Below are 25,547 nucleotides of genomic sequence, written 5' to 3' on the forward strand. Positions count from 1 at the left end.
GCAGCTGCTCTCAGCCTCACATTGACTCTCTGCTCATTGTTTCGTCTGTTCTGGTTTTGACTTCTGTGCTCTCACACAGTCGTCTTCATAGAAACAGCTGCTCAGCAGCTGGTGAGAAAAGACCACGTTTCAAACCAAAGTACCTGGAACTTCTTCTTAAAGCTACAGTGTGTGATATTTAGGAGAAGTTATTCACAGAAATTGAATATATTGTCCATGGCTATGTGTTCATATATGTATAATCACCTGCAACAAAGAACCCTGGTTTTTTGGTCAACTCTGAATGAGTTAAATATAGTGACATGAGGTGGACCCGAGTGAGGTGCCATGTTTGCTACGTCATGTTGAATACGGTTGTTCCACAAAACGGTCCAGAATTCGGCGCATTTGCGTTGAATTTCCACTGCTGCCGGAAATGGAATCAGCGGTGCGCCACCATAAAGTGTCCCCTGTCGTGTGCTCAGTTGGTTGCGGTTTGCAACTTTACCACCAGATGCCACAAGAAAAGTACAAACATTACACACTGGGGCTTTAGGAACATGAAATAACAATTTTTATTTAAAAACAAACAAGAGGAAATGTTTAAAAGCAGTTTGATGATCAACAACATTAGAAACATTCGAGCAGAAATGTCAGAGGAAAAATCGTTAGATCCTAAATATTTGTTTCCTGCTTCTCTTAAGAAATAAAATTATGTTTTTTCAGTCTGATTAAAAAATCGATTTCCATAAAAAAAGATTCACGTTTGTACCAGAGACCGAAGATTTCTCTCCGCTGTTGTTCTCCCCCACCGTCCCTCCTGAAACAAACATAAGCCAAAAATCGACTGAGAAACAAAATCCATTTTATATCAAGAGCTCGGTCGGTGTTGCCTCTGGTAGCTATTAACCCGAGTATTGATCAGAGGCAGTTGTCTGGTCATGGCGGGAATGACTAACGGCGCCGCTTGCCTCCAAACACAGAGAAGACGCTGTCGTCGACTCTGAGCTCTTTAAAATATCTGCGAATCCGTGTGTGTGTGTGTGTGTGTGTGTGTGTGTGTGTGTGTGTGTGTGTGTGTGTGTGTGTGTGTGTGTGTGTGTGTGTGTGTGTGTGTGTGTGTGTGTGTGTGTGTGTGTGTGCGTGCGTGCGTGCAGCGTTTACAGTGAAGGCTCGTATAAAGACTTTTGTAGGATAACTGGTGGTGTTGCATCAATACATTACATTGAATATGTACTGGATTGAATCAGTGTATATACTGTATGTTTCCATTCAGCTGTGTTTATGCAAATTTAAAAATTTGTACAAAGAAGAAAAAAGACAAAATAAAAAATCTGAAAAGAGCACTTGACTGAGATGAAACAAAATGCCTCAAAGTGCAGTGGAAACAGATTTGTCAGACAATCAAGTGATTGAATAGGATCAAACTGGGATGAAGTCAGATAAAAGGAAGTTAAGTACATTAGCATGACACAGTCATCCCACCTAACGCAGAGGCAGGGAGCCACAGGCGTGCTCACTTCTACGTGTATGCTCCGATACACTCAGCTCTTAGTCAGATGAATAATCAGAAACACACACGCACACACACACAGATAAGATACAGTGAAACTGACAGGCTCTGTTTTACATTAGAATTAAAAAGAAGAAGAAGAAAAACACAAATGTGATGTTTCCGTGGTGGAATTTGAAACCTTAAAATAAAATATTCAATAGAAAGAAACAATGAGCCGCTTCACGAGAAAAAGAGAATAAACATGAATAACGTTTGCAACAAACAGTCAAGTGTCCTGCCTGTAGTTTGTGACCCGAGGGCGTGCGTGTGCGTGCGTGTGGTGTGTTGTATCGTGTTGTGTTGTGTTGTGTGTGTGTGTGTGTGTGTGTGTGTGGTGTGTTGTATTGTGTTGTGTTGTGTTGTGTGTGTGTGTGTGTGTGTGTGTGTGTGTGTGTGTGTGTGTGTGTGTGTGTGTGTGCGTGTCCGTCCTCGTGTCTCTGTAGTTCATATTGAAGAGAGAGGAGGCCCAACACTATCTGTCCCCTCGCCTCCCTCTGTCCACCCCGCTCTGCTCCGTCTCCTCTCACCACATTTCTATTTCCCCTCTAACTGTCTCCCTCCCTTTAATTAAAACACAGACTCGAAGGGACTCCTGGCCCCTCACAGAGGTGGAGATGAGCCACAGTAAATAAACGGTGTCTCCGCACAGAGAAGAGAGGAATAGCAAAAGAGGGGGAGAGCAGAGGGGACGCGGAGGTCAGAGAGAGAGAGGAACCCCTCCCGAGAGAGGATGCTGTTTAACAGTCCGCAGGGCTGGAAGTGACGCAGGCCACGATCAGCCGATAAAGACGTGTGTGAGAGTTCACTGTTTGAACCTGCTGCCTTCCCCGAGTCATAAAGATCCACAGCTGCCGCGGCCATAAAAACAGTCAAAGCTACAAGACGCCTGGACATAAAATACCTCTCGTAGCAAGACGTCGCTCTGAAACCTCTCAGGGCGTTATCAATGAATGTGGGTTGTTATCAACTGTCCCAGACAGAAAAAAAGACCTACAACCAATCAGATGAGCAGCAAAAGAAGCTTTACTATCTCATCTGTGAGAGCGTTCTGATTGGTCAATCAGTTCATAATTGATTCACGTTAACATTCCGGGTCAATGAATAATGAATGAATTTACAACATTCACTTTTCAATGTCAACACATTTATGTTTGGAGCTTTAAAATTGAGTGATGTATTGATTGACTGACTGGCCGACTGATTGGTTGGTCAACTGGCTAATTGATTGACTGATTGTTTGTCCTCCACAGGAAGTGCTGGTACGTCCGTGACATTCAACCGTAATGGTGACGCACCTGGACGCTACGACCTGTTCCAGTACCAGTGGAGCAACGTGACGGGTTCGGGCTACCGGGTGATCGGACAGTGGACGGAGACGCTGCAGATCAACGTGAGTGAAAATACAGTAACACCGTCGGTGTTGTGTTTGGATGAAGTGTTTCCTGCTGTACGGGTGAGTTTGAGATTCTAGAGGTTCATCCTCTGACCTGATCTTTCCTGAGCACAGATATAATTTCAAGAATTTGCATCTAGCCGTATTAATTTAATAAATCCCACTGATAAAACGCCGCGGTTACGTCCACGCTGCTCTCAGATGTATTTGTATCAGACTCACACACTGCGGAGGATTTTCAAGCCAATTTACAGCAGATTCCCTCGGCCTCACAATCCGAGCAGGGATTTCTAATTGGAGTCTTGGTCGGGACGGATAGTCAGAGAAGATTATCTGATGGTGTGAGAGGTTTACAAATGTATTAGGTTGTTTGATTCAGCCTTGAAAGACCCAATAACGAATGTGTCCGACCAACAGAGATGAAGTGAACAGAAGTGATTTTCACTGTAACTATACACGGGGTATTTATCCATGCAGCTGCACATGGTCTCTGATTGGACCACCACTTTGGGTGGTCCAATCAAGTGTCTCAACCACCGTTGGATGGATTGCCGTACATTTTTGTACAAAGTTCATGTTGCCTAGACGATGGAATCAAGTACATCATGCTCACAAGCTAATCTAAATTTTTATACGCGGCAAACCTTATACCTGCTGAGTGTCAGCGTGTTAGCATTAGGACGGGGTGATGCACTTTTTGCCTGATTAAATACTATCACGATACCCAATGCGCATTGGATACAACTATGATAACAGAGTTAAATAAGGTACTGTTATCATAAAGTTAAATAGAATAGTGTTATAATGAATAAAATACCTTTATAATAAAATTGAATTAAGGTTCTCAGGTTAACATCCTAATGCTAACAGACTAGCCGGATGGCTCCTGGGCTAACTGGGCTACATCAGTGAAAGTAGAATAATTATTTATTGTACAATTAAATAAATAACTTTTTAAAGAATGCGAAACTTACGTTAATTGTTTTTGAGGTTTTTTAAGTTAGCATGCTGACATTAGCATTTAACTTTAGTTTGTTCCATGTAGATGTAGCTGAGTAAGTTTGGTTTCTTATGAACTTAAATATGATAAAACATCACACGTCTCAAACTCTTAAGAGAAAAACAAATCTCTGCTGTGACGGAGGTGAAGTCTGTCGCCTTCCTTTCTTTCACACACTCATTGCTGTGTGTTTCGCCATTCGACTCACGCGCTGGTGTCCTGTGAAGCTTCCTCGTTCCCACAGTTACTGTATTATGAAGAGCAACGTGACATTGAATTATTAACCTGGGCTCTAACCGGCGCTGCTCTCTAGAAAGTCAAAGTGTTTCCAAGACCATTGCGCCTGAGAATGAGGTCTTTGCTCCGGCATCATCCATGATTCAAGCCGAGCTGCAGGATCTGACGGGGACGAATATGAGTGAGTGTGATCCGGCGAACATGTGCAGTCATAGGTGATCACCGGCGTTTGCTGGTTTGAGTTCTGTTTTGATAAAAACCAAAACAGACACACACATACAGACATGCACACTGTACATGTATATGAATGATTTTGAACGAATTCCAACATTAGATCCATTTTACTTTGTGTTACAGACATTTTCTATAATTACAGTTTCCATTATCTGGGGGGGTTTTTTACATTAAAATATAGATTTCATGTCCGTATTCCTTCTCCTGCCATCTTTACTCTCTGTTGTCGCGGATCAGACGCTAGAAATGTTTGAAAATCCTGCATGAAAACATGCATGTGTGTTTCATGTGTCCTCAGAAAATCCCTCCTGTTCTTCTTCTTATTCCTCTTCCTCTTCTTCTTCTTCTTCTTCTTCTTCTTCTTCTTCTTCTTCTTCTTCTCCGTCCTCATCAGCAGCAGTTAGGAAGGAGACATGGTCTCTAGCACTGTAGCTGCAGTTTGATCCGCAGCGTTCTTCTGCCTCTGCATTCGAGGCCATGCCTCTGCTTCTTCACAACACTAAATTATTCACCTCAATAGCCGCTGGTAAGCCAGATGTGGCAGAGCTGTTGCTATTAGGCCTCCCATTATTGCTCCTTTCCCTCTATCCTCATAATTCCTTTGTGTGCATTTGGAGGTGTGTGTCTCTCTCGGCATCACCGAGGGGAGCTATTACTAAAACTGTACTGTATGTTCAAGCACAAGACAACTTTAACCAAGGAGCATGTTCACTGATTTACATAGGCAATTTGAGACCGACGCACAGAAGAGTTATCGGTATATTTACTAGATTGATAACCTGAATTTGAATTTAGCAGAGAGGAGAAGAAGAAAAACCCAGGGCCCGTGGGGGGTTATGGTATGTGTCATGTATGTGAATGAAGGGGGAGAAGAACGACTGTATTGCAAATGATTCCATACGTAACAAGTTTATAATCCTAGAGAACCAGAGGTCCGTCTTTAGGAATAATACGTTTATTTGTTACAACTGTAAACAATTGAAGCCGACAGCATTTTATTTCTGTCTCAGCCATTTTCTTCTTCATTTCTCCGTCCTCAGCTCCCTGCCGGCGCAGGGCTTTGCTGTGGTTTAATGGGTCCATCACAAAGTTTTTCGCTCTGATGGGTCTCTGTCAGGGTTTATGTTGCCATAATCTGCACCAGGACAACTCTTTGACTGCGCTGGTGGAATAACACCCTCAGGACCACTCTGTTAACTTAGCAGCTGAAAACTCCTCACGACGAGTCATATTTAGTTTTATATACACAACCTCACACTCATATTGTGGGATTTTTTCTGTCCCAGTTAGACTGTGTGATTCATAACTTCGAATGATAGTGTAGAATCACTTGTATTTTAGGACTTCTAACAAACAAATGATCCTCCTTTTCCCTCTGCCAAGGTTTCCACACAAATCTCTGCACAAAATTGCAGGAAAACATTACTAGTGGATGCATTAAGATAGTAGAAGACAACAATAACAAGCTAACACATGAAGACAGAAAACAACGGTAACTAGCTAACACATTGAAATATAAGTAGAAAACAGTAGCTAACACATTTAGAGTAGAAAACATAAGTAACTAGTATTAAATATTAAGACAGTAGAAGAAAACATTGGGTAGCTAACACATAAAGACAGAAAACTAAGGTAACTAGCAAATACATTAAGAGAAGAACACAACAGTAATACAATAAAACAATAGGAAGATATCAATAACTAGCTAACAGAATCAGACAGTAGAAGACAACAGTAACTAGCTAACACATAAAGAGTAGAAGACAACAGTAATACAATAAAACAATAGGAAGATATCAATAACTAGCTAACATATTAAGACAGTAGAAGACAACAATAACTAGCTAAGACATAAAGACTAGAAAACATAAGTAACTAGCTAACACATAAAGAGTAGAAGACAACAGAAATACAATAAAACAATAGGCAGATATCAAAAACTAGCTTACATATTAAGACAGTAGAAGACAACAGTAACTAGCTAAGACATAAAGACTAAAAGACAATAGTAACAAGCTTATACAGTAAAACAATAAAACAATTGAAATAACAATAAATAGGTTACAAATTTAGCATTGAAAACATAAGTAACTAGCTAACATATTAAGACAGTAGAAGACTGCGTTCCTCATTGAATGCGAATGTATTTGATAGGTCACACACATATCACAGGTGGGGTGTATTAACAGAGTTTATTCATGTGTTCTGCTCAATTCACTGAGGTTACGGCAAAAATGTCGGCCTCTGAAGACCAGGCAGTAAACGGTGAAGTTGCAGCAAAGAAAAGAAATGTTAATTAAATACGGGTCTATGGGAGAATGGAGCCATGGTTTTAATGAACACAGCATCTGCTTTGTGTAAAAGCAAACAAACAGCACACAGACTGTTGTAGTTTGTGCTCATTAAACTTGAATGTTATCTTGACCGTCAACTTACTAAAAGCTGCAACTGCAGTTTCTTTTAATGAGTAATTTAACGGTGAGTGTTTGACTGAGTTTATCTCAGCATTAACATCAGACCTCAACAACCTCCACCTGTTCAACCCGCTGCTCGCTCCTTCTCTAATTCCCCTCCCATTGCGGTGTTTATTTTGTGTATCTTTGTCTTAATATATCGCGCCGTGTCGACGTCGGATGTTTTCCACTTTCTCAAACTGCTGACCTGCAAGTTTCAATTTAATAGAAGTTATTAACTTTTGACTCATAATGCATAATCACTCTAAGAGCTGCATGTAACATGAGCTGTAAAAATCATCTTCTCCCTCAGGCCATGAACTTCTCAGTCGCCCCTCGAGTAATCAAATTGTGAGGGGAAAAATGGACATTAAATTATCAATAATATTCGATTGTGGAGAAGCAAAACCAGCACAATCGCAGCTTTCTCTCGTATGAAATCGCTATGTTAAGGACAATATGCACAAAAACAGCATTCAGTCATTCCTATGTATGTGTCATTTTTGTTAAATTCAATAATCAAACATCATTTTTGTCGGCCCCCGTGGAAACAGATGCTGCAGTTTGACCAGCTGGCAGCAGCTAACTTAGCATTAGCCTGAGTGACGCACATTCACTGACGCACGTACACGATGTTAAGTTTTGGTGTTGTCAAACATATATAGACAAAACAGCCAAACTGCAGAGAAACTGGGGAGATGTTGGATTATCATTTCAAAGCTGCAGATACGGGTGGATTAAAGTGTTCATATCCATGATACGGGATTACCAGCTTCATCTGGAAAATGGCACTTTGTGATAATGACTCTGCGAACTGCAATGACGAAACAATATCCTTGTAAAACTGCGTTTAATATGCACAGACTCTGGTGTGAGACTGAACAAATCACCTCCCCATCAATTCTAATGCATTTCTGTCAGTTCACGATCCGTCTTTAATATCAGAACTTGGTCCCAAAGTCTTTGCTCAGGGCACAATGTTGTTTGTCATTAAAGGGAAGGACACGACGGGACGCAGACAATATTTCCCCCCTCCTTCATTTCCTGCCGTCTCCCCTCCTTCCCCCCTCTCTTGACATCAGCCGCTAATCCTCCAACGGCTGGAGACCCCGTTTCATCTCGTTCACAGCCTCTGCGATTGTGATTAATTCCATTTATCACTTGTAGTTTATTTTTCCCCTGTGGTAAACGCCTCGTACATTAGCCTGACGGCCGGTCACCTCAGAAGGCCAAATGGATTCTGCACGCTACGTGATACCTTGTGGCTGGCGGTGTTTGCACATGTAGAGTAGAACGGAGGGGAAGGTGACGTGGCCAGAGGTCTGTCGCATGCATTCGTTGCTGAATCACACTGAATGACTCTCTGCAAGTGTTGGCCCCTGGTCACTGAAGTCCCTCACATGACCAGTCACACGGAGGCTTCGACAGAAAACGCTGCTCTTTCCCTGTGAATGTGACGTCGTCATGCTTGGCAGATCTGCATTCCGGTTCCTTTGCTTCACTTTGCATTGCATTGCGTTAGGTAGAAGTTTGAAAAGCTCTTTTCAAATAATCTTTATGAAAATTCACTTCCTGTCCGGCGTCAAAAAGGAGAAAAGATCCATAATATCCTCCAAACAAGGAGGTTATTCTTTCACCTCAGTCTATTTGTCAGTTTGTTTTCTTAAATACATATTCCCATGAAATTTGGTTGAAGGATGGGACATGGGTCAAGAAAGAACAACATTTTTCTGTGGATCCGAACAAAGGGGCAGATCCCGGAATTTTTTTAATCTGTCTTACAATTGCTAGATTGCTAGAGACATTTGGTGTGCAGCTTGATTACACTGAAGGGGATTGCTGGTCCCTCGGTGTAGATCTGTGCCTTATTGCCTGATATTCTTGTTGACAACTGTGGTGGGGAATGTCCCTGTTCTGAAGTCGGCCATGAAGACAACCTGATTGTAGTCTGATCGCCAAAAACACACTTTAATGTCAAATGTAAATGAGGTTAAACAGAGATGTTTTAGTCCCATCATATTTTTCATCGTCTGAGCTCCGACTGCAACTTTTCACGTCACCTCTTCTTCTTCTTCTTCTTCTTCTTCTTCTTCTTCTTTCTTCAAAACTAAAAATTTGCACTAAATTTAGCTAGAAACCTGACAGTAGTTTCCTGATTAAACCTCTCACATGGTTTCAAATCAATGCAAAGTGCTGTAATATAATATAAAATAAAATAAACAGCTCCACGCCAAAACTTCGTCGTGCAAGACTGTGTGAGAGAAAAAGAGGCGGAAAAAAAGTGAGCTCCGACGAGCGCGACAGAGACGCAGAGAAAGACATTTGGATGTTGAATCCTCCTTCACTCTGTGACGTAGCCGGGGGAGACAGAAGCTGTCACGACGGCTCATCAGCGTCACGTCGAGAGACGAAGGTCACCGAAAGCAAATGTCACCAAACCGACACAGAGAAACGGAGAGAAGTATGATGAACTCATCTCCCAACGAGTGCAGGCATGGAAAATGGAAAATGGAGAAGGGAAAGAGAACGTGAATAAAAAAGGATGGAAGATTGGACTGAGAGACCGTTTCCTTTCTATGACCCTTAAAGCGTGTAGTTATAAGCCGACATGGGTTTCAACCCTCTGTCTCTGAGAATCACCTGCTGGAAGAGAAAGAGGATGCAAGCTCTAGTTCTCTGTCGTTGTGTATGTCGATTATCGTTATGACGCTACAGATGTCCTGCATATTTTTTCCACTTGTTTCCCCCCACATCTGTGGAAACTGTGAACTGTTTTTATTTTTATTTACAGGCTTCTCAGTTTGACATTGAGTTTTTAGAGAAACAATAAGACTCTCATGTTATTGTCATTTATTTCCTCAGGTTTTTATAATAAAGATGATATATAATAGATAGAGGTGCAAGTCAGTGAGACATGAGTGATGGGACAATAGACTGTAAATAGTTTTATCAGGCAGCGTCAGGCTGTTTCCTCCTTCGCTCCGCACAGACAGGATATTCATATTTCCTTCAACCGCTCCACGTCTTTATCGCTTGAACCTAAACAAATATCATTTATGGGCATTTGCAGAAACAACCGAGTGGCACGTGGAGATAAATACTGAGTAGTTTAGAACTGTGAATGTCAGGATCTCGGATTGGAAAACAGAGGCGGGAAACAGACAGTCGCAGACAGATGGAGACTTCCTCACGTCTGTCTTTAATCCTACACGTCTTAAATGTAGGTAAACAAACGGAGAGACGCACCTTTTCCCTGCGTGTCACTGAGGTGTCAGAACGCCTGAGATGAGACCCGGAATGAGAAGACGGGGACAGACAGGGTGTAATTTAGTCGCTGAGCGTTTTGTCTGTGAGGCGGAATGAAAGTCACTCTGTGAATATGAGATGCTGAGCGCGTTTTCCACCGAGTCGGCCGCAGGTGCAGGCGAAAAACATTGGGGATGCACGACAGCTCGGGGACAAAGAAGAAAAATAGAAGAAGACACAAATTCTGTAGTGATGCATCCGTGCTGCAGAGGCACGCCCTTCGCTTTCTCACCCGCTCTCGCGTTTGTGAGCGTTTCCGTTGGCGCGGAAGGTCGTTTCTCACCTGAAGGTCATCACTAGAACGCGTGAAGCTGCTTTCACGTGGATACCCGGCGCCATCGTTAGCAGCAAAGTGTGTGTGTGTTGCATCTGCCGTCGCCAGGTTTTTATGTATACGGCCGCAGCGGGGGCCCTCCAGTGAACCAATGAAATATTCACACGCTGTCACATCTAGTGTTTAAACAGCCCTTTGTGTTTTGTGCACACAAAATAATATCACACACACAAACAGAAAAAAGAGAAATCCTGTTCTGGAACTTTAAGAGCTTTTTCAAATAGATTCAAGCTTATACAGTAACATCATTCACACAGCGGTTGACCTTTAACCTTTTTGAATCACAGCTTTCCAATTGATGGTCCAAGTGGAAGTGTAAGATGTTATCATTTATAAGTATTATTACATACATATGTAAAATGTATCCTGATGGGACTGTTGCTTTGTTGACGGACATCATGTGAAAGGTGAAGGAAGAAACAAAAGCTGCAATGTTCGGTATGGATAGTTTGCTATGTGTATCAGAGGTCATGTTTTCACCCTGGTCAGCAAGATTTATACAAAAACTACGAAACAGACTCCCAGTAGACCTTCCACTGTCGGGTGGAACATGGAGCAAGGAAGAATCCATTAAATGTTGCTGTGGATCCGGACAAAGGGGCAGATCCAGGAATGTTTTAGCCACTTTCTTTAATATTGTGAGAGAGAACATTTTTTGGGACATTATCGCAGATTTCCCAGAGAATAATTAATGGATCTTGATTTGGGGGTTTTGTTTTATTAAAAAAATGGCATATTTATGTGGTTTGGAGATTTTGATTCCAGGATCTCCATTTTTATCAATGACTTAGATATAAGGCTCGATGGAATTTAAGGACTGTTGCGCCCCGGTGGAGGTATGAGCTCCCCTGAATGATCTCATGAGCTTGTAATTGCAATTTTCTTCAAAAGCTTCTCTCTTTTTTTAAGACACAATACCTCGGTGACATTGCTGCACTGAACCGCCTCTCTGCTCCGTCGCCAGCTTCAGTCTTTTGAGATCAAATGCTATTTTTCAAAGTGGGGGAAAAGTCTCCAGTTGAATGTGATTTGACAATTAAAGGTGAATGTGACCCGGCGGCGGCGAGGGAGAAGATGGCCCCTCTTTTCTCCCGCAGTCTGTTATCTGTAATGGCTCAGAAATCTCTCTCCGCTCGACTCCGAGATCGGCTGCTGCTCGTCTCTCATGTCTGAGAGCCACACGGAGAGATGGAGGGGGGAGATTGTGATGGCTGCTGGGCCTCATTAGGAGTAATGAAATTTGACCTTGATCTCTGTGAGAGCGATCCCTCGCAGCTGTATTATGAGTCAGATTGGGGGAGATGCGGAGCGGACGGCGATGGTCCTCCCGCGGATCACCAGGCAGGACCAGGAGCAGCCGGGGGGGTTGATGAAGAGCAGCGCTCCACTGATAAACGGAGAGGATCCGTCAATGTCTCCGTGTCTCCTCATTATAAATCCACATGATGAGTTACATTTTTAAATACTTTGGCTGAGTGCAGAGGCTGAGTGACAGTAATAGTGTTCAATTGTTAGAATAAATCCCCAGGAAGACTGTTGTCATGAATATGAGATGAAGTGATGATGTCAGATGATCTCAAGGTTCAAGGTTGTCTTCATTGTCCCACTAGGGGAAAATTGATTTGCAGCAGGTTTCATATACTCCAAATATACACAAAGACAACATCGACAACAATACACTGAAACCCCCCCCCCCAGCTATCCTATCAATGAAGCCCCAAAAAAACTTTATTTTTTTAAATAAAGAAAAACAGGAGCTTCTTCACGGAATGGAAGTTCATGCCAAGTGCAAGTGTGAAAAACCACTAGGAAAGTAAAAAAATGTTTTATTCAAATCAAGTACGAGCCAATATGCAAATGTATAAGCTGCTGCTAGGAATGTATCTGAAGTACGATGTACCATTCAGCATCTCATTAGCCTATAGGATAAAGGAGACACGACTCCTCTCAGGCCAGAGATATACTTGACCGCCTCGCTTATCCTGCGTCGGTTTGGTGCATTAGTTGTGTGTGTTTTGCGTCCGTTAGATGCAATACACACATGAACAGTAGGGGGGCGGTGTAGGGGCGGATAACCATCATTGTCTTGACGTTTTTGAATGATTTAAAGGCACACGGATGCGAGGCCACTTCAGGCGGTGATGCGGCACCGTTGGCCTTCGTCTGGCGCCGACCATGTGAAAGTGAGCCGGAAGTGACAACACACGTGGCCCAAATGTCCCGAGTCCATTGCTCCCTCTGCAAGATTTTGGCCAGTTGCGGTTCATGTGGTTCGTTCTTGGCTGACATGGCTCTGGCTTGCTTGTGGCCCAGATGGGGCAAACAGAAGTGGACCGACCAAGTGCCGAAGATGGATGATGGATGATGGACGGTGAACAGTTCAGTAAAGAAGCTGGAGGGAACTGTATTCAGCTCTGAGGCGGTTTCAGAACGAGCTCTGATATACCGTATCTCTAACACTTCTGTTCCAGTTGTTGGCCTCCGCCCAGTTGGTTAACAAAGCAGCCGCGTCTGTGAGCGCCGATTTCTCCTCCTCCCTCACACAGACTCTATGAGCAGCGAGGGAACCATTTGTTCCAAAAAAGACACGTTGAGCGGTGATTGTTTGTCTTCAGATACGTACACTGTCTCGCTGCTGTATAAGAGCGTCCCGCTCCTAAGCTGGAGTTTTGTCTTGCACTGTTTTTTTCTTTGAAGGAGGGTTAGAAGTGTGTTTCATTCAGACGTATTCAACGCTGCAATGAGAGAACAAAGCCAGTCGATTTCACACCTGTGGTGGGAAAAACACTTCACGCTCCCTCCCAGTTAATGTACACCGTGTTTTCATTATTTTCCCTTTTGAATAATCTGGAGTCACAGCAGGACAGAAGACGGCAACATTTAAGACTTAAAAATAATGTTGGAATCAAAAGAGCGGCTGTGAAGTGTAGCTGATAAAACGGAACTGAGGACACTTTGCTCTCAGCTTTAAATCAGTTTTAATCCTCGCCTCTGTTCAGAAAGTCTCGTCACACTGAGGAAAAGTGTGTGCGTGTGTGTGTGTTTTATCTCGTGTTTTGAGAAAAACTAAAAAGTTGTAGAAAGTTTCTAAACTCTTTATACATTAAACACTTCCCGTTGGTGCTGGAGTCAGGTCTCCTCCTCAATGTTAAACTGCTCCACAAAAACAAAGAATAGGGCGACCATATTTTTTTAATCTCCAAACTGGGACACATTCATTTTACCGCAAACCCACACATCTGAGCTTTTTGGTACAATTGGATTTTTCATCAGCACACCTCTCAACACCATGGACAGGCAGCGCAGCAGATGAAGAATGTCTCGCAGCATTAGCGTGAAAATATACCTAGGTGAAGTAGTCGAGTGTCTCCCGATGACAACCGCCACCCAAACTGAATCACATGTTGACAAGCTGCTTCGCTGTGATGTCGCGACGTCCCTGTCTCCACTTCCTTTTCGTGAGATTTGACGCCATTGGAGTTCATTGAATGAAATCCTTTCCGACATTTCAGCCGTGTTTCAGCCAGAATGGGACATTGACGCCGCACAGATGCCGTCGAGTTAAAACTCATTGTTGAAGGAAGAGGTGATGCTGTTGCCACGGTGATGCTGTTGGTCTGATTAGTGTGCTTTCTCCTTCTGTTTCTCATTCGGTTCCTGTCACCGGGGCCCGCTGCTAATCTGCTAACTGCCTATATTCCGCCGCGCAGCTTATTTCCTTTTTCCATTCAATTAATCAATTTAATCATGATCCACAGTCGCCAAGTTAATGACTGTGACGCGCACGCGAACGGGAAGGAGACTGCGGATCTCAGTCGACGCGGCCGAGGGATGGTCGAGTTTTTATATGACTTTTATAATTAACGGAGGCAATTAGTCACGGGCGGCCGGAGCCGTTACACGCCACGGCCGCAGCCACGCTGCATGAGGCCGAACGCAGACGTGGATTCACACGTTAACGTTCACATGTGAAATCTGTGTTTCTGCTCGGCTCCCAGAGAAGCAGTGATATGGATCAGCTGAGATACCGAAGGGATCGTGGCTAAATGGACACATGACAATGCTAGCATGCTAATGTTTAGCAGGTACAGTTCACCATTAATTTGCTGCAACAAATTAATGGAACGGAAACATCATTATTAGATTATTAGATTATTACATCAGATGAAGTTTTGGAGAGTGGAAAGGCCTTTTGTCCATGGATTTGTTTTACTTTTGTGCGAAGGAGAATAATAATAATAATGTCTGATCAAAATCCATCCATCCATCCATCCATCGTCTACCGCTTTATCCTTTTAAGGGTCACGGGGGGGCTGGAGCCAATCCCAGCTAACATTGGGCGAGAGGCGGGGTACACCGTGGACAGGTCGCCAGCCTATCACAGGGCCACATACAGAGACGGACAACCATTCACTCTCACATTCACACCTAAGGTCAATTTAGAGTCTCCAATGAACCTTAACCCCATTCTACATGTCTTTGGACTGTGGGAGGAGGCCGGACAACCCGGAGAAGAACCCACGCATACACGGGGAGAACATGCAAACTCCACACAGAAAGGCCCTGGTTGGTTTGAACTGGGACTCGAACCCAGAACCTTCTTGCTGTGAGGCGAAAGTGCTGACCACTACACCAAAGGGGAACCTGTCTGATCAAGACGAAAGGTTTGAGAGGCACGAAGAAAAGAAACCGACGAGTCAGAGGAAGGAGCCTCGTTTTCAAAAGCAGCTGAAATGTGAGCAGCTTTAGGATGGGAACAGAGAGCGAGAGGCGGCGAAGGTGCGGGGCAACGAAGACTCAAGACCAAAAAAAAAAAGAACTCAGATATGGCTCCTGCATTGTAACCATGGCAACAGCTCGTATATGCCATAATTTCCTCCTAGTATTTTATGGTGAGCTCCGGGGCCAGGGGGCCCCCTAAAGGCCGGGTTGGGCGTCGGGCGGCCGCAGTTAAGCTGCTGTGGGAAGCGCGGAGGAGGAGGAGGGAGCTAATGAGCGCATGGATTAGCTGCTCCGAGCTAACAGTCAGTGGATGGAAAACAGTCGCCCACATGCACCAAACACAGCCCCCCGATTTGATTAAATTTATTCCCAGGGGCCCACACGAGAAGCCTTCCCTTATTTTACATCACTTATTGAATTTTCACAAAAAGGAGAGCGTGAACATGTGAGGTGAGCGAGACAGGGAAGACAAGAAGAGGCTGAGGGATGAGGACGATGTGGCGGCAGGACATTGTTCAAACACGGACGGTTCGAAAGAGACGCCCCCCTCTTGTTGGTTTTGGACACTTTACAGCGGATTCATTCAGGCCAGAGCAAACGTCAGGACATTTAAAGTGTCCACCTGAGCCGAGGCGACAATGACTTCAAAGTGGGCAGGAGGTTTATCGACGGCGGCGTCTGACAGCCGAGCAGAGGCGGGCGGAGGAGCAAAGGTCTGCCCGGCACTGATAAGAAAACCACAGGAACGGAGGTCGAGAGAGGCAGACAGAAATAGACGGGGAGAGAGGGATGAGGAGGAGGTTGTGTACGTCGAGAAATCTCGCCCCCTCTTCTCTCGCTCGCTGCTCATCCTCTGCAGAAAGCAACAAATACCCTGCCCGCTGCTGTCTCGCTCCTTTGTCTCGTTCGAGTTCTCCCCCTCGGTACTTTTGTTAATCCGTTACACCCCTGCACTCGCTCCGTTTGAGTCCTCTTTGTTTTCAAATGGGAAGTTTAATGCTGTTGATGAGCGAGAGAGAGAGAGGGAAAAAGTAACAGCACCTGTCATTTGGTATCTGTTCGCTGTCAAGTGATGAAATTCTGCGGGAGCTGTGGGAATTATGAGCCTGTCTGTTGAGAGCGAAGGAAAATGTTCAGTATTATTATCATTATTTAAACCAGCAGTCACAAACTGGCAGACCCTGGTCCAAATCTGGACCATGAAGCATCGTGACCTGTTGCAGGACTATTATGACATAACCACACCACCTCAGTGGAACCGTCTGGGTCCTGATGTGTTGCTATCACAGTATCTTTGCGCTCAGGTTGGGAAGCGAACAGACACATTATGACAGAACACAAGTGTATGTAGGAAACTATGGTCAGAAAATGAGATTCTGAGCGAGGATCAGACCAGATTAGAGAACTAGAACATCTGTCAGTAGCGCTCAGACGTCCACCAAGACCCAACAGACCTGAAATCCAATCAAGCTGCAACAAATCTCTCAATTCTTCACTCTGAATGTGTCAGATTCCTCATTATCTATGAATTATACTCTGGGAAGTCTGTGGAGAAAAGACATTCTATCTCGCAATGTTAAGGAAAGAAATGGATCCTTCCCTTAGTCCAGATCCACACCGACATGTAATGGATTCTCTCTTGACCCATGTTCCGTCCTCTCACAAGGTTTACTGTACTTTTTTAAAAATCTTTTTAATCCTGCTGACAAACAGACAACCCAAGGGGACAGGGGTGAAACACATAACCTCCAATTGGAATGTAGTTAATTAAAACCGTGTGTGTACTAAAGGAAACGTTTTAAAACTCTGACATGAAAAACTCAGTCACACAGAAACATAAAGGAACCAAATAGACCGGGCGGTGACATCTGTAAATGCACATTTTGGGAGAAAGGGTTGACTGACGATGAGTTGGACCTGGAACCATTAAAACACGACGATGATGATACACACAAACTCTCCATATCAAACAAGGCAGCTTTTGTCTCCTCCTGCATGTTTCCTCTTCGTCCTTTTACATGTCGTCCGTCCACTGACAGCGTAACTGCCCCTTCATTACTAGCGGAGGTTGATGTTCGGCCGGAGGTGAAGAGGGATATGTCGCACTCAGAGGTTTAAGACCGGAGGAACCTCTTGTCTGGATCTCTACCCGCCGTGACACCTCTTCAGACACCGGAGTGAATCATTGAGGATGGCGCGGAGGCTGGCAGCCTCCTGACCACTCCGACGGCGATGGGCCATTTGAATGAACGACCCGACATTGCTCCCGGCATTCTGAATCCCATTTGAATCTCCGGTCTAAAATCCTTTTGGGTTTTTCCGCTCCGCCGCTCATCAGTTCTTCGTAGTGAAGCTTGTTTCCTACGTGACAGTCAGAGTTTAATACATTTCATATGCTAAATGGGGGAGAATGTTCACCTGCCTGTGAGCCATTACTGAGGCGGAGCAGCCGCGGGAATTTGTGTCAGCTGGTCGTGTAATTCCGACGGTCCGCGCGTCGCGCCGTTGTGCTCGGCGAACAATGGAGGGCTTATGGTGAGGTGGACGGACTGAGCGAGTGACGGATGGATGTGTGGAAGCAGAGGCTGATGAATATGATCAGGAAAGCCGTAATAGAAACGAAACGAAGTGGAAGAAAGTGTGACACGTTTGGGAGGTGTGGGGGGGGGGGGCTTTTCTTCTCCCTCTCTCGAGAGTTGGACCTCCGCCTCGAGGAGGGAGGGAGATTAGTAGTCTGTGTGGAGTTTGTCTTTTTGTTGTGGCTCTGAACCGTGGCCAAATATAAGCCTTCGGCTGACTCAGGCTGTTCGCTCCGTGCAGCCTTTTATCCACAGCTATCCCAGGTTATCAACTTGGCGCCTTGGTCGCACGCGGGGAGCCCGGCCAGAGGCTGGTTGATGGTGGCCGCTGATAACATCCAGTATCAATTTTTGACTTTTCTTCTCAAGCGCAGCCTCCGGCTCCAGGAACCACGGACTGATTGAGATTGGTCTTTGTAGATACCGTGTTTGAGGACGTCCTGAGCCCTGTGTAATTGATCAGCTCTGGGTCACTGCAGCATTTGAAATCCCTCCAGGTCCTTTCAAATCCTTCAAACACAAACCAGCTATCCGCCAAAATAATCAACATCAATACACAATAACGGGGTTTTTTTGGCCGACACAGGTCTCCTGAAGTTCTTCCAAGGTCTGGGCAGATTTTCAGGGCGGAGCGGGAACTGTTGGCTCTCTGCCGGAGTCTTTTTATAGTTTAGCTTATTTACAATTTTAACATAATGTTCCAAATTAATTACTCATGATACTTTGGACTAATCTGTCCTTTTTTAAAATGGAACAGAAAGTATAATGCTGTAAATACTTATTTTTACACTTGTCAGCTCCCAGAGGTGTAGTGGGTGACCACACAAGGGATATTGTCCTCTGGACATTAATGATTGATTGATTGATTGATTGCTGTGTACCTGCCCACGTACAGTACCTGTGTGCATGATGAGAACACAGGCAGTCAAGTAATCTGACGCGACGATGTTTAACAGAAACTCGCAGGAAAGACAGCGCCCACTCACTTGAATGAAATTAGGGTTGTGTGGTTCGTTGAACATGGGGATCACGTCTCAAAAGTTAAAACCACTTTTCTAGTCTCCAGGAAAGTTTTACAGATATAAAACCTCTGTGTAGTAAAAAAGAAAAAAGGGACTAGATCATCACACAGTCGGCCTCCACCAACAACACTCCCTTAAATTCAATCAGGCCTTACAGCTGAGACAATAAAACATTACAGATCATGAAAAGACAATCGCCATTGTGGAAGAATGATAAAAGATTATAGATTGATTATTATGTTCTTTATTCACAACATAAAAACACAAGCAAAGCTGTACTAAATAACATTTATTTAACATCTCTGTGTACATTGTACATCTATGTACATTGTACACAGAGATGTATGTCCATTGTATGTCCAATGTTTTCTGTCAAATAAATCAGCGAGATCCAGATTTGTATCGTGATCTGCACCAAATCTCACACACTCGTAGGTTTCAGTCCATTAAATATGTTGCGGTTATTTTCATCAAGAATCATGAATTGTTCCCTTGGAAATCAGAGAAGATTGTTTTGTTTTGTTTTGTTTTTTAAAATCTCACAGTGTTGAAGATAGAGATTAAAAAAAAAAAAATCCTGGATCTTGATCTGCACCTGTGTCCAGTTTCACAGCAACATTGAATGGATTCTTTCTCGGTCAATGTTTCATCCTTCCACCGACTTTACTGTACATCTCTTCTGTAGCTTTTAATTCCGCCGACAAACAAACAGACAGCGGTGAAAACATAACCGCCTTCCACGGACGTAATGAAGGACCTGTTGTCAATTGGATGTTTCCTGTCAACGGTTTCACAAACGTCTCTTTCAGGTCCGCAGGGAAAATGATTTCCTGGCTGCGGGGTCTGTTTGTTTTTTTGTCCATCGTTCCAAGAGGAACATCAGCAGCACTGATCAGACCATCCACGCTGAAGTACCTGCATATAAAGCAGCTCTGTCTGTGAGACGAGCGCAGAAAAGTTTCTCCTCGTCCCATAACCCTTCGTAACAACTGAAAATAACGAAGCCAGCGCTTCGAGACCTTCTTCTTAGGGAGCTGTACATGTATGAAGATACCATGAGCTGGACGGCTGGGAATCTTCACAGACAAAACAAACAGAAAAGAACAACGATGACACTGTGAGGAGACGATGATAATTCATAATGTTAGATATGACGTAACACCGTCAGCAAGGGGATGATGACCAGTGCTGGAGGACGCCCCGGTCGTTCAAACAAGATGATGAGGGACGATCGGGCATCAAACATTTGTCAAACGTAAAAGAATATTCAGAAGATGGTTCCCTAAATGTGATTATCATCTATTATCATGTGTACACATTGTATATTGCATAAAACTAAGAGCTGGATCACTTGCAGAGCTATGATCCAGGTGGAATTCATCCATATTGATGTTCCTCTAATAGGGAATTCATTGCTCATTAGCAGCAGTCAAGCTGACGAATCAATGAGACCTTTGCCTCAGCAACGAGCCCAGTCGAAGCAAAACCATCTCGTTATCGCCAGTGATACTTGAAGATCAGATTAGAGCTTCAATCTGAGACTGAGACCGAGTGACGTCAGATTCCAGGGTTAAAATGAGTTTCAGGAGATACGTTGGTCTAAAAAAAGTTTGATCTAAGATAAATTTAGATCTTTATATTCCCCGGTTGACTTATGTTTCGTATTAACTAAGTGCTGTTTGTCTGTTGTGCTTCATCTCTCCAGATCGAGGACATGCAGTGGCCCCGGGGCGAGCGGGACATTCCCAGCTCCGTGTGCAGCCTCCCCTGTAAAACCGGCGAGAGGAAGAAGGTGGTGAAGGGCATGCCGTGCTGCTGGCACTGCGAGGCCTGCGACGGCTACCAGTACCAGTCCTCCGAGTTCACCTGCAAACTCTGCTCCTACAACATGAGGCCCAACGCCAACCGCACCGCCTGCCAGCCTATCCCCCTCACCAAGCTGGAATGGCACTCGCCCTGGGCGGTGATTCCTGTTTTCCTGGCGATGCTCGGCATCGTCGCCACAATATTCGTCATGGCCACGTTCGTGCGGCACAACGACACGCCGATCGTCCGGGCGTCCGGCCGCGAGCTGAGCTATGTTCTCCTGACCGGGATATTTCTGTGCTACATCATCACCTTCCTCATGATCGCCAAGCCGGACGTCGGCGTGTGCTCCTTCAGGAGGATTTTCCTGGGCCTGGGAATGTGCATCAGCTACGCCGCCCTGCTCACCAAAACCAACCGCATCTACCGAATCTTCGAACAGGGGAAGAAGTCAGTGACGGCGCCCAGACTGATCAGCCCCACCTCGCAGCTGGCGATCACCTCCAGTCTCATCTCGGTGCAGCTGCTGGGCGTGTTGATCTGGTTCGGCGTGGATCCGCCCAACACCATCATAGACTATGACGAGCAGAAGACCATCAACCCGGACCTGGCCCGAGGCGTGCTGAAATGTGACATCACGGATCTTCAGATCATCTGCTCGCTGGGTTACAGTATCTTACTGATGGTGACGTGTACTGTTTACGCCATAAAGACCCGCGGGGTGCCGGAGAATTTTAACGAGGCCAAGCCCATCGGGTTCACCATGTACACCACCTGCATCGTGTGGTTGGCTTTTATACCCATCTTCTTTGGCACGGCGCAGTCGGCAGAGAAGGTAAGAACCGACGGATGAAAGAGAGGTAGAGATGAGTGGGTGTACGGCAGGATGACTGTGTCATATCATCGATACAGTAACGTTTCTCTTCACACTAATGGTGTTTTTTAGGGGGTTTTTCTCTGTTATTTTGATCAATTTTCAGAAAAAAAGGTTTCAGAACTGTGACACAAACTTTTTCAACTTGCAAAACAGTACATCTATTTCTCCAAAAAAAAAATCCTAACAGTCACTTCTTGCTCAGACTATAACCCACGACTCAACTTCAATATTTGTTCAACTGAAAATAAGATCGACAGGGAAAAACTGTGAAAGAACAGAGACGCGTGAACAGGATGTTCAGCTCTTCTGAACATTTCTCTCGTCGTGACCGAGGCAAGTTTCGAACTTCGTGTGCTCCGGGTGTCGTGTTGTGTATTTACAGTCTTTGAGATCAGCATCACCAGGTATGAGCGAGAACTAACGACTAGATGACTGAATGTCGTGCAAAGCATTTTTCATTGTGATAGCGATTGGAGTTGGGCTGCAGACGCAGGGATACCTTCAGGTGAAACTGGATTGTCTTATAACGTCAAGATAGAAAGAGGATATTGAAAAATGTTGTATGAAAACTGTTGCTAAAAAAAACTAGTATCTAGGTTTATTAAACGTTTAATGTTCACTGTAAAATCAGTTTGGAACGTTATGTCGTGATTAATCAAAACAGGGTCATAATTTGTGCTGGTGTGTTCAGGTTCATTGTCACTGTATTTCAACAAACATTATTATCAGCTGAATTATACACGTTTCTCATGTTGAAACGATCAAGGCCGTAGACTGTGTTGACTGCGTGCCCCCTGATTTTCTTTTACTGTGCCCTCCGGGCCTGACAGGCTACAACCAGGCCTGATTAGAAGTTAAATGATGCATATTAAGTTGTTACGGTCAGAAAGCTTCTTGGCTGCGACAGACCGTGACCTTCAATGTGCACCGGGGTTTGGAGCCAAGTGTGAAGTGGACAAGGGGAGAGTCAGCACGTCCGAGTCTGAAGCCGTGGTTCTCCGATGGAGGGTAAACGACGGACTGCGCTCTCGAAGGTTGAGAAGGTCGAGGTCGTCTATGGTCATAAGAGCGAAAGAATGAGATCACAGATACAAATGGCTGAATTTAGTTTTCTCTGCACAGAGTTTGGACTTTGAGACGGGGTGACGACTTTGGAGTAGAGACTTTCATGTTTGATAGGATCCAGTGGAGGTGCTTCGAGGATCTGATCAGGAGGTTTATCAGGCACAACCAACTGAGAGGAGACCCAGAGGTCAGGCCTGATTTTAAGTTGTCATTACTTGGTCCGGACCATCCGGACCTTCTGTCTTTTCAATTTGCTCCGAAACCAAAATTGCAGGTGTGAAAGGTTCCTCAGACCACCGTCCGTACCAATGGACCAAAAGAGGTGGTCTCATGTCCGGAACATGTTCGGTTCGTTAGCAGTGTGGGAAAAAAATTTGGTGGGAAGAATTTGACTTTTGGACCAATTACAGGACGCTGAGGCAGCTAGATATCATAGAAGAAGAAAGAGGACCGTAAAAATGACCCACGGTAGCACCGAAATATTTCATTGCAATTTGGTCTGACGAAACAATGAAAAGTCAACTTGAAAAAACGCATATAAAGGCAGAAATGTAAAACGTGTTTTCCGAGAGGACGGCAGAGCGGAAACGTAAAAGGCTTCCCGGCGAATTGACAACACACCGACAGCAGAGGCACGCTCGTCTACAAACCAATCAGAGTCAAGTATAGGACGCAGTTATGTCACGTCAAGTTCTTAAGTGCGCTCGCAAAAATTGCTCGTGAGACCAAAAGTAACCGGATCAAACACAAACACAGGCAATGGTTCGGACCTTAGTCGGGACTTCAAAGTGTGACAACGCCCTTAGTGTCACACAGTTTGCATAAATGCATCAGGAGCTTTGTTCAGGTTGTGTCTCCTTCCACATCTCTGACATCCCCGTTTCCATCAGTTAAAAAAAACAAAAAAAAACTCACAAATCGGCAACAAATTAAAACATATCAAGAGTTCATGTCAAGTGGAGCGTCGCAGCATCGTTCTTGTAATTCCAATGACTCTCACTGTTGCGTCCCACATGATCTCGTCCTCATTGGTCCAGAACTCAAATGAGCCGCAGTGAAACCAGCAGGGGCGATAACGGAGGGATGAAACCGTCTGCTGAGACGTTTCCTTCGGCTTTATGGGTGCAGATGAAATAAAAAAAAATGCCAGCGCTGCGTTAAACGAGCACCGGCGCTCTTGTTGTGTTTGTTACCACCTCGGGCCATGTTGGTTCTCGTCGAGACTCTTGATCCGGATGAAGCAGCGACAGTGACTGGAGGGCGAGCAGCTGCCGTCCGCAGGTGTTCAGGTGAGATTCGGTCGCCTGTCGTCGGCAGGTCTAAATTACAGAGCGAAGGAAACATGTCAGAAGCGGGACCTGATGGCAAACGCAGAGTCTGTGAGTGACAGGTGGCGTCGGCTGACGACATTCATGAGCCTCAGTAAAATCTCAGCGTTGTGTTAAACCGCACAAATCTGTTCAGCCTGTTGTTTCAGTCTCGCCGCTTCTTTCATTATTTATCGGAAGCAAAACACAAACACGGTGTTTGTGGAGAGTTAATTATTCATGACATTTTATTTAAGTCACACATTAGCTCAGTCCCCGTTTGGTTTTCTACATTGTGTTTTTACACTGGAGACATTTCTCTTCACACACTTTAATTGTTCTCTCGTTAAATAAACCAACTTGATTCAAGAACGATAAAAACTGAATGCATTGAATACATTTCATATTTTATTAAATGTTCCATGACGGGATCAGGGTTTGGTTCTTCAGAGTGAATCTCCGAGCAACTGGATTTGATTCTGATTCCGACGTCCTCGGATCATCCTCCCCGTTTCACGGTCCAGAGTCACTTTTCCTCTCTTAGCCGTCGACGTAGACCAGCACTCGACACTAAGTCACCGCCGCTGATCAAAGTGTAAATGTCAGAATAGAATGTAAACGTGTAAAAGGAATGCAGAGTAAATACACAGAGGTTTGCCGGAGCTTTGGCTTAATCCTGGGCGAACTCTGAGTTGTGACAAACTGCTGTATCAGGGTCGACTTACGAGCTTTCCTCAGTGCAATGAACTTTTATTAACATGCGGGTGAATTTAAAAGGCATTTTGATGAAGCTCAAATATCCGTCTAATACCTGAGTCACCACTGATTGAAGGTCTGGTCCTGAGCTGTAAAACCAGCCAGCGGCAGAGATTAAGAGGAGGGGGGGGGGGGGGGGGGGGGGGGGAGGAGAGGAGGAGAAGGGGAGGTGTCGGCGGCCCAGGTGAGAGACTCCGGCTCGACTCTGTCGTCTCTGGGGTTTGATCTTTGACAGTCATTGGAAAAACTACGACTCTGCTCAGCACTAAAGAGACGGACTGAAGTAAACACCTGCGAAGGACTCGCATCCTGTCCCCACACACACACACACACACACACAGACACAGACACACACACACACACACACACACACACAGACACACACGCACAGACACACACACACACAAACACACACACACACAGACACACACGCACAGACACACACGCACAGACACACACACACACACACACACAGACACACACAGACACACACACACAGACACACACACAGACACACACGTTAAACCCAAACTCAGCTGCTTTAATGAGACAGTTTGACTGTTTTGAACAGATTCCAGATAAAGTGAAACCATGGCAACATTACGTTTCCTCTTTACAAAGGCAGGGTGATGGGAACTGCAGTTACAAAACTCAGAGGATGATTATCAACAAACAGAAGTTTAACACTTAAAAGTAATTGACACTATTTAATGAGCTCACACTCAATACACACGCACACACACACACACACACGAGTTTGGTTGTCTCAGTGATGCATTTAAGGACATTCTGATATTTGAGCTTTGATAGTTGGATTCATCAATTGTGTCGGCATGGTATTTTATACAAAGTCAAACGTATAAGAGATTATGGGGTTATTCATTGGATTTTCTCTGCATTACAGACCTGTTAACTGTAACAT

The 25,547-nt window shown here is 44.6% G+C and overlaps 1 protein-coding gene across 7 annotated transcripts in view; it reads left to right on the forward strand.

Moving 5' to 3' along the window:
* LOC118309605 (metabotropic glutamate receptor 7) overlaps positions 1-25,547 on the forward strand; it is a 215,066-nt gene that overhangs the window by 170,877 nt on the left and 18,642 nt on the right. For all 7 annotated transcript variants that reach the window (XM_035631934.2, XM_035631935.2, XM_047332806.1 and 4 more), the window contains 2 exons: positions 2,785-2,924; positions 20,520-21,455. In XM_035631934.2, the coding sequence (XP_035487827.2) occupies positions 2,785-2,924; positions 20,520-21,455 (1,076 nt within the window). The remainder of the gene's footprint in view (positions 1-2,784; positions 2,925-20,519; positions 21,456-25,547) is intronic.

This window comes from Scophthalmus maximus, chromosome 6 (assembly GCF_022379125.1).
Source record: "Scophthalmus maximus strain ysfricsl-2021 chromosome 6, ASM2237912v1, whole genome shotgun sequence".
NCBI classification, from domain to species: domain Eukaryota; kingdom Metazoa; phylum Chordata; class Actinopteri; order Pleuronectiformes; family Scophthalmidae; genus Scophthalmus; species Scophthalmus maximus.